We start from the raw sequence: 13,077 nt of genomic DNA, 5'->3' as shown, positions 1-13,077 counted from the left end.
TTGCAACAATTTAAATAGTTTATTGATCGTAACAATATAATTTCCAAGGTATCTGATTTATTGTTTCAATATCATATATTCCAAATATTCACAAAGTCACTCCTCTTATCACAGTCTATGTTCTATTCTAAAAGCATTATTAAAAAGCCTGAAAATGAAAAAAGTTTATACGCAATAAAAAATTATATTTTAGTAACTTATAATTTTTTTAAAATAAAAGTAGATTACTTTAATGGCAAAATCCACTGAAAACTATGAAAAAACAAAAGTTCTCGTTAGTAAAAATGTTCATAAAAAATGAAAAGTTATTTTTACAAAAAAAATATATTGTTTTCAGTTTTAGCAGTAAATAAATTTGATCGTTTCAATATATAAATTCCTACTGGTAAAAAGTGTTTGTACTTTTAGTTAAAATGAGACGTATAATAAAAAATTCATTTTTTTTTTATTTAAAATATTAGTCTACGCAAATTTAGGTTCAGCGTAATTTCAGTCTTTTTCATTTTGAGGCAATTGGAATATTTGTAATTGGAACAATTTTAGGTATACATAAAGACAAATTTTATAATTTGATTTTAAAAAAGAATTTTGTTTTTGAAACTATAGAAATGAATCATTGTGAATTTTAAAAATTTTCCAATTGTCATTCTGACATCTAGCATTCATCAATCGTGAATTTTATTGTAATAAAAAAATCTTTTTTTTATATTAAAAAACATACGAAATTTATAAAGAAATAATTTACCAATTGAAAATTGCAATTTTCATGATTCATTTCAATTATAAATATAGAATTACTTTGCATAGCAAAAATTTCAAACACACTTTTTTATCTTAAGTTAATTCTTGCGTAATAATGTGGTATTGTCGCAAAAATTAACAATGTAGAAAAATAAAATTAAGAGTATTTACAAAATTCTTAATCCGATATGACTTTATCGGTTATATTTTTTTTTACAATTATGTTCAATCGGCGGAGAAAATTCACCAATTCTATTTTGTTTTCAAATTAATTCTTCGATATAAAATACTTTGATCTACAAATTAGTGATTCTCTTTTGAAATTCTATAAGGTTTTAAATAAAATAATAAGTTAAGGTTAATGAGTAATGATAGTCCTTTGCCAAATGAAAAAATTAATAGCTACAATTATAAATGACAGATATATATATATGTATAAACTTTTAGCAAAGATTCTGATTTGTGAAGCGCACTGATTTTTTTTTCAATAAAAAGGAAAAAAAACGTGTGTGTAAAAAATAAATACATTAGTAATTTTATTTACACGAGGAGTGTATGTGCACTAAAATAGCAAAAGCACCGCCTAAGATAAAACGTACAAAATTGTCCCCAACAAGGGGACCAAGAGCGTAAAGGCCTTTTCTTGGAGCCCGATCAACTTCGTAAGTAAAATCATTGGTTTCAATAGGATTCCACTTGCTGTCGATCGGAAGACCTCGAAATTTTCCTAAGCCAACACCATTATTTTCAAGATAAGATAAATCCGGTTTAGCTCCTGTAAAGAAATAATAATTTAAAATTAATTAGAATTAATTTGTATTATTATCATTTGGAGCCATAACCAAAACATCATCGTTTAATTTAGAAGAACATAATCTTTAAACGGTATATGGTACCCTGTATTAAGTCTTCTTTCTTAGTTGGTTTTTTTAAATGAATGTTCTCTCACAAATTTTAGTAGGCTCATTGACTTACCCTCATCGCAAATTAGATTCGTATGAAATTTTGTTGACTTAAAGATTAAAAGATTATACTTGCCAATAAGAATAGCAGCATGCGAAACCCGATAGGAAACTTGTTCACCACCGGGACTACAAAGAGTGACTTTTCTCTCTTTGGATTGGCAATCATCTTTGGAAGTTTGGTTCACGTCTATAAGAGTGAATCCAGGTAGAGCTTTGTAAAGGGGATAATTCGTTCCTCCATCAACCATCATCTCATAAACTTTGTGATATTCTGGATAAATGGAAATAGGAAGCCATTTAAGCCTGTCGTATGTTTGTTTCTCATTATTCCAATCTTTGGATGAATCGCGAAAGGCGTGAAGTACTGGAATTCCGCGAAAGCGTGCTGCCATTATAGCATCAGCTGCACTTAGACCTGCCCCAACTACTAAAATTGGATCCACGGAATGTTTGCTTTTCTTTTGAAATTCACCCATTATCGAGCAGGAATCTGTATAATGAATTATTTTATTTGTACTGCATTCAAGCTATATTTTTAGACCTCCTTAACTAAGTAATACCAATTTTTAGTTTGTTTTACCTTGTGAGTTGACGATTTGATCGAGTCTTGATTCGAGAACATTAAGATCGTGTGTGACCCAGTCATTATGAGTTTTTTCACCAGGAATCCCCAGGCGATTTGACGAGTCAGTTGTTCCAGTAGCTAAAATTACTTTTTTACATTTGTACTTAAAAGTCCGTCCAGTTTGGTTTTCAAAACCGTACACTAACCAGTTATATCCCTTTTCATTATCTTTCTCGTCATCATTTGACCTTACTGATGTTATCGTAGTTCCACTGTAATTACATTAATATTACAATACAATGTCTTCATATAAATCACCTATTGGAGTCTTGACAAAGTCTTTTATACAAACCAACGAAAATATTTTTCTAGGCCCTGTCTGGTAACGTAATCCCTATAATAAGCAGCCACGGTGCCAATTGAAACTCTTTTTGCAGGTTTACAGGCTTTCTCCAAAATCGAACAGGTACAGTTGTTTTGATTTGTTAAATTTGTTCGTTGCTTTTCTGCTGCCACCAACATTTGCCAATGCCTTAAATCTAATCCCGGTAACGACATCCAACGACTGAGACTAATTGTCAACACATTTGGATCTAAGGACTAAAAAGAAAATTATTCTTACTGTAGAAGAATTTAAACTGGAACAAAAATTCAAAAAGTTTTTAATAACCCACATGCCATGCTCCTCCTGGAGGTCCTTTGCCTAAAACAACATGATCAACGATTTTGTGTTCGGGACACATTTTCGGTGACTTCCAAGTAAGGAGGGATGGAAAATCCATACCTGCATCTGTACAAGGATGTTGCAATTGGTCCATGAGCCTTGCAAGGGGTCTACTGCCTCTACCTTCTAAACCCAGAGAAAGATTTTTTAAATTCTCTGGATTATTTTCTACAAGATTTTTCTCCTGTTTTCTGAAGTCAAGGTCATTATCCTCCAAATCACTGTTATCTAATCTACAAGCGGTTTGTGTTCCTACATTGTATTGCAATCGTGCAGTCAGCATGTCATCTCCAGGATGTGGATTTCCATTGTAATAGGGCCAATTTCCAGCAAGCATGTACGACAAACAAATGCCACTTGGTCCATTTCCTAAAAATAACATTGCTTATTAAATATAATTGTTAATACCTGCTAAGGGCAAGATTGGAGTATTTTTGTAACTGGGGATTTTCATTAAGAGATGTTTAAACAATGAGATTATCAAAGGTCGAATTCTAAATTCATTGTAAATAGGAAACTGGTAGAAGTTGAGGAGGAAGAACGTCGAACATCATAAATGTCAGTATTCAACAACCGCGACCAAGTGAACTAGTTGTGTACTGTCATCGAGTTTGTTCTTCGACTCCAGTCCAGAAAATCTCTTGAAGTATCTGCTTAGAGTCTCGTCCTAGTCAAATTCATTCAAGGAGATATAATTTCTACTGCGAGGTACATTTATGTTTTTTCTGAGGACTGCATTACCTCGACATTAACGTCAAATCAATAATTCGGTCACTCCTAGGCTGAGGGGTGTTTTATCTAATTTACATCGACACCTGAACTCCGGACCTTTCACTTCGGCTGGCCCGAAAACAATTTGAGGAAAATCTACTGCATCTGTTTCCGCTAGGAGGTATAACGCTTGTTGGGTCTATGACTCTAAGAATAATTTTGAAAGATAAGTAACTAATACTTTTAAATTTTGTCTCCATTTAAATTCTCGATTAATTCCACAAAGTTCTAATTTAGATTCAGTGTCCCTGAAGACATCTGAATCTACTCTTTATCACTGATTCTAATTGTAAAGGATTCAAATAAAAACTTTAATAATTTAATCTTAATTTAACAGTTACTCTTTCTTAGAACCTGTCCTTCAATATCAGAGTCTTCCGCTCTGTGAATAAATCAGGTTTGAATCACTGATGCCGGACAATTTAAAAATATATAATTTGGGATATGTTTAGTTTCGTTCTGAGACATAACAGTACAAATCCGTTGTGGAAGATCCACAGAAGACGCTATCATTAAATTGAGACATCATATATAACTAACTCAAAATTAAATTAAATCGGGGTAATTAGGGAAGTAAAATGTGATTAGTATGGACGTAACACCATCTTAGATCCGTCAGTAACCCATATTTTGTCTCCAAGTGGAAAACCCTTCTTCCCGTAAGTTCTGAAAGGTACAAAGATCTTATAACGTGGCACTAAGTGAACCATTAAGTGCTGCCATTTATACGTATAGTTAGGTCACCTGCCGCCTAGGAAAAGTTAGGTATATGATTATTTAACCATTCTCTGCTATCAGAATTCAGACATATCCCAATAAAAATTACTCCCTTAATGATCACTAGAGCTAGGGTCAGCCTCTGATTTAGTAAACTATTTCAAAAATAAATTCTATTTTATAAATAACAATTTTCATGAAAAATTGCAAATGTCACATTACAAATTGTGGCAATAGAAAATGATAAAGACACTAAAGAATGATTAATGGATTTTCTCATTTAAAAATTGTCTTTTATTTTGATTTGAATATATTTCTTTAACAATTGAAATGACCTTCAATTCACATCTTTATTAACGAACAGTTTGCATAATTATTACCAGGGCTTGATTATTACGCGGCAACTGATACCATGAAGTAAAGCAATTTTATCTCTCATCGTAAATTGAAATGAGAAAAAGTCAAGTAATATTAATCAATAATTCTAAATACGGAGAAATACAATAATTATTAGTTGTAAATGTATAAGAAAGAACAAATTTTCTTGACATTATCGCTTTTAACTTGGAAACAAAAAACAAGGTCTCTATAATCATTTGAAATATCAACAATTTATTTTTCTATGAAACAATAAACTTTATGTATATATATATTCTTTACCATTATTTATTGACATTACTTAAAATTATATTTTAAATTTTCTAAATTATTGAATTTTATTTTAAAATATACAATAATTCGTAAAGTTTTAAAAAGTATACTATAAAAATGAAATGGAAAAATATAAAAACTACAATAGGAGGATAAAAATTTGTTAACTTAAAATTGATAAATAGAAAAATGGGTCAGTTTTTTAAGCAGTCAGTTTAATTTTTAAATGGAGAAAAAAAACCGGTTATTTTATTATTAAATAAGATTTATATCTTTGATAATAAGTATTATTATAAATAATGACATTACGTACCAATAACTACCACATCTTTGTATACATCATCCAAATTGCTATTCTGTTGCATCCTTAAAAAGATTATTTGTAGTTGGTAACGAGGCACGTTTGAAATTTCTAATTTACGTAGTAAGTCTCCGGCTAAAATCATTAAAAACTTTTTATTACCTTTTGTCTTCTAAAAGAGAAATAAATTATAAATAAGTATTTTTGCAAAGTTTGGAAATTTTTTGAAAAAATGTGCAAAAAACATTTTTAATAATTTAACAAAAATGAATTGCTTAGTGTTGATGACTTGACAATTTTTTCAGTGGTCATTTAATTTTTTCCATTTGCAATCAAATTTAAATAAATTTACATCTCAAACATTATACATTTATCTTTGTCAATTTTTTTTTACTTTTATATTTTTTACAGTACATTTAACTAAAATTTTACAATTTTTTGTAATTTTTCTTTCAAGAATGATAACTACTAAAAAATGAAATATAAATGTTTCTCCTAAACTTATAAAACGGAAATAATGAAACAAGTTTCTACGTTTTAATTTATTTTTAGTAAATTAAATATATAAATAATAACGGACGACATAAGACAAAATTTTGTGATATCAAATGATTAAACAATAGAAGAAATAATTATTTTCAAATCTTAATAGTGAGTTGATTGTAGGCCATAAAAAGGTGATGTAGATATTGCAAAACTTCTAGTGCGATTTATATTTGCTCCCAATACACAATGAAATCGATGTAATTGTATTCAAAGAAAAAAAAATGTTTAAACAATAAATTCACTTTATCGTAGATTCCTAATGACAAAGAACTTTTTATGTTAACATTCTTTTTTATTGATTTTGATCTAAAATTAGAAAATTTTATTTATAAAAATTTATACAAAATATTTTACTTTATAAAATTACTTTAATGATGGAAAGAATATTTTTTCAAATGAAGCAGAATGATATTATGATATAGTTAAAAAACCAAAAAGGCTCTGTGCTTATTCAAGGTCATTAATGGGTCACTAAGGTCATGGTTCGATATATCGACCTTACAATGTGAACAAGGCCATTTTTATTACTCACTCCCCCACTCTTGCGTTTAAAATATAATACACACGCTTTTTTAAAAAATGAAAATAAATTTTCATTTAAAGAAAAAAATTACAAACTTCAAATGACATTGATCGTTCAAGTTCATCATTTGAAAGCTAAATTTGATTTTTAAATCACTTCATTGAAGTCCAGAGAATTCAGAACAACAAACGAATTAAAATTTAAATATTCAAATGAATAATATAAATTAACTATTAAGAAAATGTTAAATAATAAAGCGCATAAAAAAGTAGAAATATAGTTAAATAAATAATTTATTTAAAAAATAAACAAAATTACAATTGATACTTCCTTTTATATAAAAAGTTTTTTGTAAAACTTTTTCTATGTAAAGAATTCGAAAATTATATTTGTTAAATGATAAAATTAAGAAGTTAAAAAGTCACGGTGATTAACTATTTTTAATTCCCACTTCAAATTATATTTAATCAGTGAACCGCTTTTGAGACTTATCCATTGATTGTACTTAAATTAAATATCTCAAGTGGAAATTAAGGAGGCAATAGATATTCTATTGCGGGGCTAAAGTAAATAATAAATATTTTGTTGTATTTCTAGTTGATAATATCTATCCTAAATAATAAATGAGTAGATATGCAAATTAGTTAAAGAAAGAAATTTTTACTATTTACTTTCAATATAGAAAAATAGTTAAATCTGGAAAAAAATCTTAGTCTTTAGATTTAGGGCAGTATGAAGTAAAAATTAATTAAATTAAATTTGCAATTATTTTTTTTCTTACAATGTAGACCTCTACTTTGCCTGACGGGTCATTTATGCTAACTGCTGTAAGCCAAGATCACTGTCCCCATCAGCTGATTCTCAATGTCCATAATCTTCTGTCTATTTGAAGTGCATTATGGGAATCATAAAGCAATGAACGCAAATTTTACCACAATGTCAGAGAATTTTATGGAAATAAATGCCAAACTGGATGACACGCTTTCTAGACTCACAAATATGGTAGGTAGTGTAGACAATTTGACAGGACATATTATTGATTCTAAGTGGTAGACGATACTTGTCTACTCGGAAGAGCACCTAAATCTAAGTACTGCGCCAAGTACCATTGATTACTGGATGTCTTCATTTATGCGGCTTGATGATTTGACTATCTTCTTTTTGCTCATTAGTAGATATAGATTGGAGGTATTGTTGTCTTCCATAGTCACTTGGTTGCTGCTTTAACCTTAGTATAGTAGTTTATGGTTATCTCCTTGGATTGTAGTATCGATATAGCTTTTCAGTAGAATTAACGAGTTCAGTAATAATGCTGATAAATATATCATTATTTTCATCTTCATCTGAGTTGTAGGGTATGGGTTCTAATTTCAAATCAAACTTGGAATGCATTATTTCATATGGAATATTGAGTTTAGTGCGCCTTCAGTGAGCTTAACCCTCTGCTGATGCACTAGGCGTCCAGAATGACGATTTTTAACGATGATGGTCGTTAGCATCAGCAGAGAGTTAAACCTTGCTTGATATCTAGTTATCTTTATGCAGTGTTATCCACTAGAGCTGCTTCGTTTTTCTTGGGGATCAGTCTTGACTTAACTCTGTGCTTGGGGTAGGATTCATAACTAATGACTAGTTGCTTCACATTGCCTCTACAACGTATTCTTTGTATCTTTTAGTTGGACGAGTAGAAGTATTCTTGCGAAGAGTTGGCTTTGATGTTCATCTTCTGAGTAATTTCACTTGAAAATATCAAAATCTTTTTAAACATTTCTAGTTCCTTGCAGATAATGTTGTAATATCAGAAATAATTTTTCTTGTCCGTTTCCTGTATTAACATACTTATAGTTTTAGATTCCACAATCAGTTTTCTCCTTAGAGGCTGAGTATGACTCTTGACTCTTGTTGTTTGTAATACTAGAACATAGGTCTTTATTGTGTAATGCGTTGCTAAGTATCTTGGAAGTTACTGGTTGTCTTGACTAGTTGTAATTCCTACTGATCTTCATTGGTGCAATCTGTAGTACTGTCATAGGCTTTAACACTGGCGTCGATTATTACAGATGAGTGTCTTGCACGAGTGATAATAATCAAGGATTCCTAGCGTTAGCTATAGGAACTTCTCTTCCTAGCTGGGGAAGGACTTTAGCTTGGACCAAGAATAAATTAACCCAGACCTAATTATCGATTAGTAGATCTACTAGACGTTCATGGCGTATGAGTAAACGTCACGAACTAACAACATTTTGATAGATGTGTCACGAATTTTTAAATCGCCGTCAAACCGGAAACAAAGTATATATATGCATTTGAGTCTACAAGAAGTATATACAAGGATTTTCAATTAGCATTAACCAGCAGATTGGGTTCTATTAGATCCTATTTTAACTGCAGTCACATTAAAATAAATACTTATTGCAATCTAAGTTAAAAGATAATAAATACTTATGATGACAATTGGTGATAATTGCATAGGACGTTTGCAATATCGTTCATGACTTAAAATAAATAATTCCCCTAACAATTATATGTTGATTCCTTGGCTTCAGTAATTGGTTATTTTATTAAATTTAAGGAATATTAATATAAATTTTTAGAAATGTTTGTTAGATATGTAGAGTATGAAAATTCTTTATATACATTCTTCTATGACAAAAAAATTAAGTGCAATCGTGATATGTACTTTTCGTTCTAGCAATTTTTTTTTCTCCTAAGTATGAAATTTTTGCATCTATAATAATTGAGTATAATTTGCGCAGTGGAGAATAAAACTGTAAGTGACTGGAGTGCACATTATATGTTTGTGGGAAAATATAGTAATTAGAAATAATAACATGACTGATGTCATGAACAAACCAGAATGAAATTTCGCTTTCGCAAAATCACTATATACTGAATTACACTACATGACAAGCATAAATCTAATATCCTCGCATATTATATACGTACACTGCATACTATGCTAACTGCATTTACAATATAATATTCATACAGTGAGAGGAGGTAATGAAAAATTTTAATTTTATCAATAAAAAGGTTTTTTCCCCTTAAATCTTTAATTATTTAAAATAAATCCTACGCCTCTAATTTAGATTTAAATTTTCAAAATTAATTTTATTCAAATAACTGTATTACTTGAATTTAATTTTTAAAAAAATATGCTAATTAACTTGTGCATTTATGCAAAAAACAGTGAATTTACGCAGTGATCTGAATTCTCTAATGAAAACTGGGGCTAACGTGCTGCGAAAGCAAAGTTGTAGAATAAACTATATAAACGATCGATCGACAGTCTCGTATACACGACACAATATATTTATTTTAAACTTCCCGAGTCTTCTTTTATCTGATTCTAAATTCCCGGGGTGCATAAGTTATAGATAATTAATCGACTACTTAATAATTTTCCGGATATAAGACTAATAACCTATGTGACTCACACATCAAATCAATAAATTTTTAAAGCCAAATGTCAAATATTGGAAAATGTGGGATAGAATTGTGTTATACATACAATTTTTGATAGTAAATTTAGAATAGTTTTTCTTTTATAAAAGTTTTTACAAACGAACCCCGATGCAATAACAAACTTCATTATAGGTATGTATAACAAAAGTTTTTCCGCACATTTTATAGGAATAATATAATTAAATTTTCCTTAAAATAGAGAATAGTTTCTAACATAAAAATAATAAGAGAAAGAAATATACTAAAATAAAAGTGGAATTAATTTCTTGCAATTATTCAAAACTATTTTCTTTTATTATCAGAAAATTCTTTGCAGACAATACAGTATAACTACTACCGAGAATTGTAAACGTTAATTATTTTATAAACTGTATGGTTTCTATCTTCTATTAATTCTAAGCAATATTAAAGAATGATTTTTTTTCAAAATATTTTTAAACACAAAAAATATTTATATAAAAAAATTGTTTTTTGATACTTATAAAATGTAGGTACGTACAAATATTTATAATAAAAATTTATATTTCCACTAGAAATATATTCTTTTTATCTTTATAAGAATAGATATAGGGTATGGAAAATTTTTTATCTATACATAGTGATTTATCATTTGTTATCTATATATATACAAATATATATGCAAAATATGCTATAGAAAATTTTTTCCTTCCTGTTGGTGCGATATGAAAATAAAATTTTTCGAAAATGAAAATTCATTTTTTGACGAGTATAATTTTGATCTGATTTTTGTAAAATTTTTATAAAAGTAAGAAAAAAAATTGTTCGCAATTTTTAAAAATGACTTTAATTAATAAACTTTTCAATGAGTATATTTTGAGGGTAATTTAAAGCTGGAGAAGCAACCCCCCACCATGCGTTACTTTGCTTGCCTTTCACTCCCCCCTCTCCTTTTTTACCGCACAAGCCAAGTGACGCGCATGGTGGGGGGCCGCTTCTCCTAGTCTCGCTAGCGACTCATTCATAGACACGTTTTGTAAGTAAATATTATATTATTTTATGAGTAAAATAAATATAATTTATTAATCAGAAACTAATGAATTATACGCGAAATTAAATTATTAATTAAAATAATAAAAATACAACCTTTCCTCTATTATGAGAAAGCAAAAATAATACAAAAATGAATGTAAAATAAAATAAAAGGTGAATATAAAATAGGTGATATAAAAAAAATAATGAATTTTATTAATAATTAATTAATTCAATTAAAATATTAAATGAAGAAAAAAATTTTTTTTTTCTTCAAGTGTTAAAAAGTGGCACCTAAAATAATTCTAAGGAAGAAAATTTTCCGATTATTTCTTTTTGTAAAAGTATTTTCAAACTTATAACAGTCTGTCAGTGTGTAATTAAATAATTCTATATACTTTTCGAAAGGAGGAAACATTTTTCAGTTTTTATGATTAAAAATGACTTAAATAGGATTTTCGAACATTTAGAAAGATAACATGTTTTTAAATGATTTATGTAACATTTGCCATGTTAACATCAGTGTCTTTTTATGTCCTTATGTTGAACATAACATAATAAGAATACAATGAAATCTATTGTATTTTTATGTTATGTTCAACATAAGGACATACAAAGAACCTATTATGGATAGGGTGATATGGAAGAGTTCTACTGAATTTTAATTTATTAATGTGAAATATAAAAAATGAGTCTGTGATTTTAAAAGTTGTGAAATTAATTTTTTATACGAGCAAGGGTATCGAAATTTTAAGAAAATATTAATTATTTAAATTAATGAATTTAAAAGTAAATTATTATAATAAATTAAATAAAAATATAGTCATAAGAATATTAATTAAGTTTGAGTAGAAGAGTAAATAAAGATTTAAAAATTAAGCAACTGCGTGAATCATAAATTCAGAACTAATAATAATTTCGAATTTATCATAATTATTTAAATTTCGAATACTGCAATAATTTTAATTATATTGCAATTTTGATTATTGTAATTTTAGTTACTCCAAGTTTGATTATTCTAATTTTAACTGTTGCAATTTCGATTTTTGACATTTTTAAATAGGAAACATGCAATAAAAATTCGTAAGATGACAATTATTCATTAACTTAAAAAATCGAATAGCAATTGCAAAATAGAAAATCTGGAAAGATTATGTAATATATAAAAATAATTTCTAGAAATTTCTAAGAAAGCTCCATAGGAAAAATTTATGCTGGAAATTTATATAATTTTGCGCATTTAAGCCCTTTAAGTACATCATGTAACAAAAATATATTAAAATTTTTAAATGTTTCCAATAAAATATAAAAATATAAGGTATAGAAATTTTTTTTCTTATACTCTACTGAAAAAATTGTATGCATCTTAAATAGTCAATTTATGTGAAGATTTAATGCAAAATTAAAGGTAAGAAAAAGCCATACGGCACTGTGGCAGACGTACATACCCAAAAGGTTAGCATTCAGGTGAGCTAATCGAAAAGGGATTTTCTTTCTCTCTCTCTTTCTATATTGAACTGTTTTATTTATTGATGACAGTAAAAGAATCAAAGATGAAACAATTTCTTAAAATTATTAATTCCCTTTATTTTTAATGCATTAAATTTTAATCACGTTTTTCAGAAATGAATCTATAACAATTCACTGTGAATTTTTCTCTTTTATAAAAGCAAACTTAACTCCAAAAATTTCATGTAGAGTCCGCTCGCTATGACGGTTGCCGGCGTACTGCACGTACTAACACAATTCGATACAAGCGTGTTCATACACCCTTATCTCTCTATATACTCTGTATACATTACAATTCCTAAAAATGACTATTTTTATCGTTCATTCAGCATATTCTTAGATTGTACGTCAGCAATCGCGACTTATATATATATGTATCAGATTTACTACATTTTATATGTACACTAAAAAAATACGCAATTTTATGTAACACATTACATTTGACAAGATATCTGATAAATTTGAATATCAAAACATTCAAATTTATAAACATAAAAAATTATATATTTTTGATATTTATAAATTTGAATAGTTTATCACTTATTAATTTGAACATAAAATGTCATTTCCCAGAAGTTGGACTTTAAAAAACATTTATAAAATTTTAAC

The 13,077-nt window shown here is 28.2% G+C and overlaps 1 protein-coding gene across 1 annotated transcript; it reads right to left on the bottom strand.

The window, feature by feature from the left end:
* Positions 1-12,700, bottom strand: LOC122498704 (oxidative stress-induced growth inhibitor 1-like). The gene is made up of 7 exons (XM_043606563.1): positions 12,408-12,700; positions 5,448-5,570; positions 2,946-3,364; positions 2,624-2,871; positions 2,287-2,543; positions 1,780-2,196; positions 1-1,516 (listed from the first exon to the last, which is right to left on the bottom strand). Exons 2-7 carry the CDS (start codon positions 5,497-5,499, stop codon positions 1,278-1,280), a joined length of 1,632 nt encoding a protein of 543 aa, XP_043462498.1. The 5' UTR covers positions 5,500-5,570; positions 12,408-12,700; the 3' UTR covers positions 1-1,277.
* Between the last annotated feature and the right edge of the window lie 377 nt (positions 12,701-13,077).

Source organism: Leptopilina heterotoma, unplaced genomic scaffold (assembly GCF_015476425.1).
Source record: "Leptopilina heterotoma isolate Lh14 unplaced genomic scaffold, ASM1547642v1 Lhet_157, whole genome shotgun sequence".
In the NCBI taxonomy this organism is placed as follows: domain Eukaryota; kingdom Metazoa; phylum Arthropoda; class Insecta; order Hymenoptera; family Figitidae; genus Leptopilina; species Leptopilina heterotoma.
This window is presented reverse-complemented; position numbering and strand designations above follow the sequence as displayed.

Coding starts and splice junctions, on each gene's coding strand:
- LOC122498704 (XM_043606563.1), bottom strand. CDS start 5,499: ATGCAACAGAATAGCAATTTGGATGATGTATACAAAGATGTGGTAGTT. Junction 2,872..2,945: donor CTCCAGGAGGAGCATGGCAT/GTGGGTTATTAA, acceptor TTTTCTTTTTAG/TCCTTAGATCCAAATGTGTT. Junction 2,197..2,286: donor TCAAATCGTCAACTCACAAG/GTAAAACAAACT, acceptor TTCATTATACAG/ATTCCTGCTCGATAATGGGT.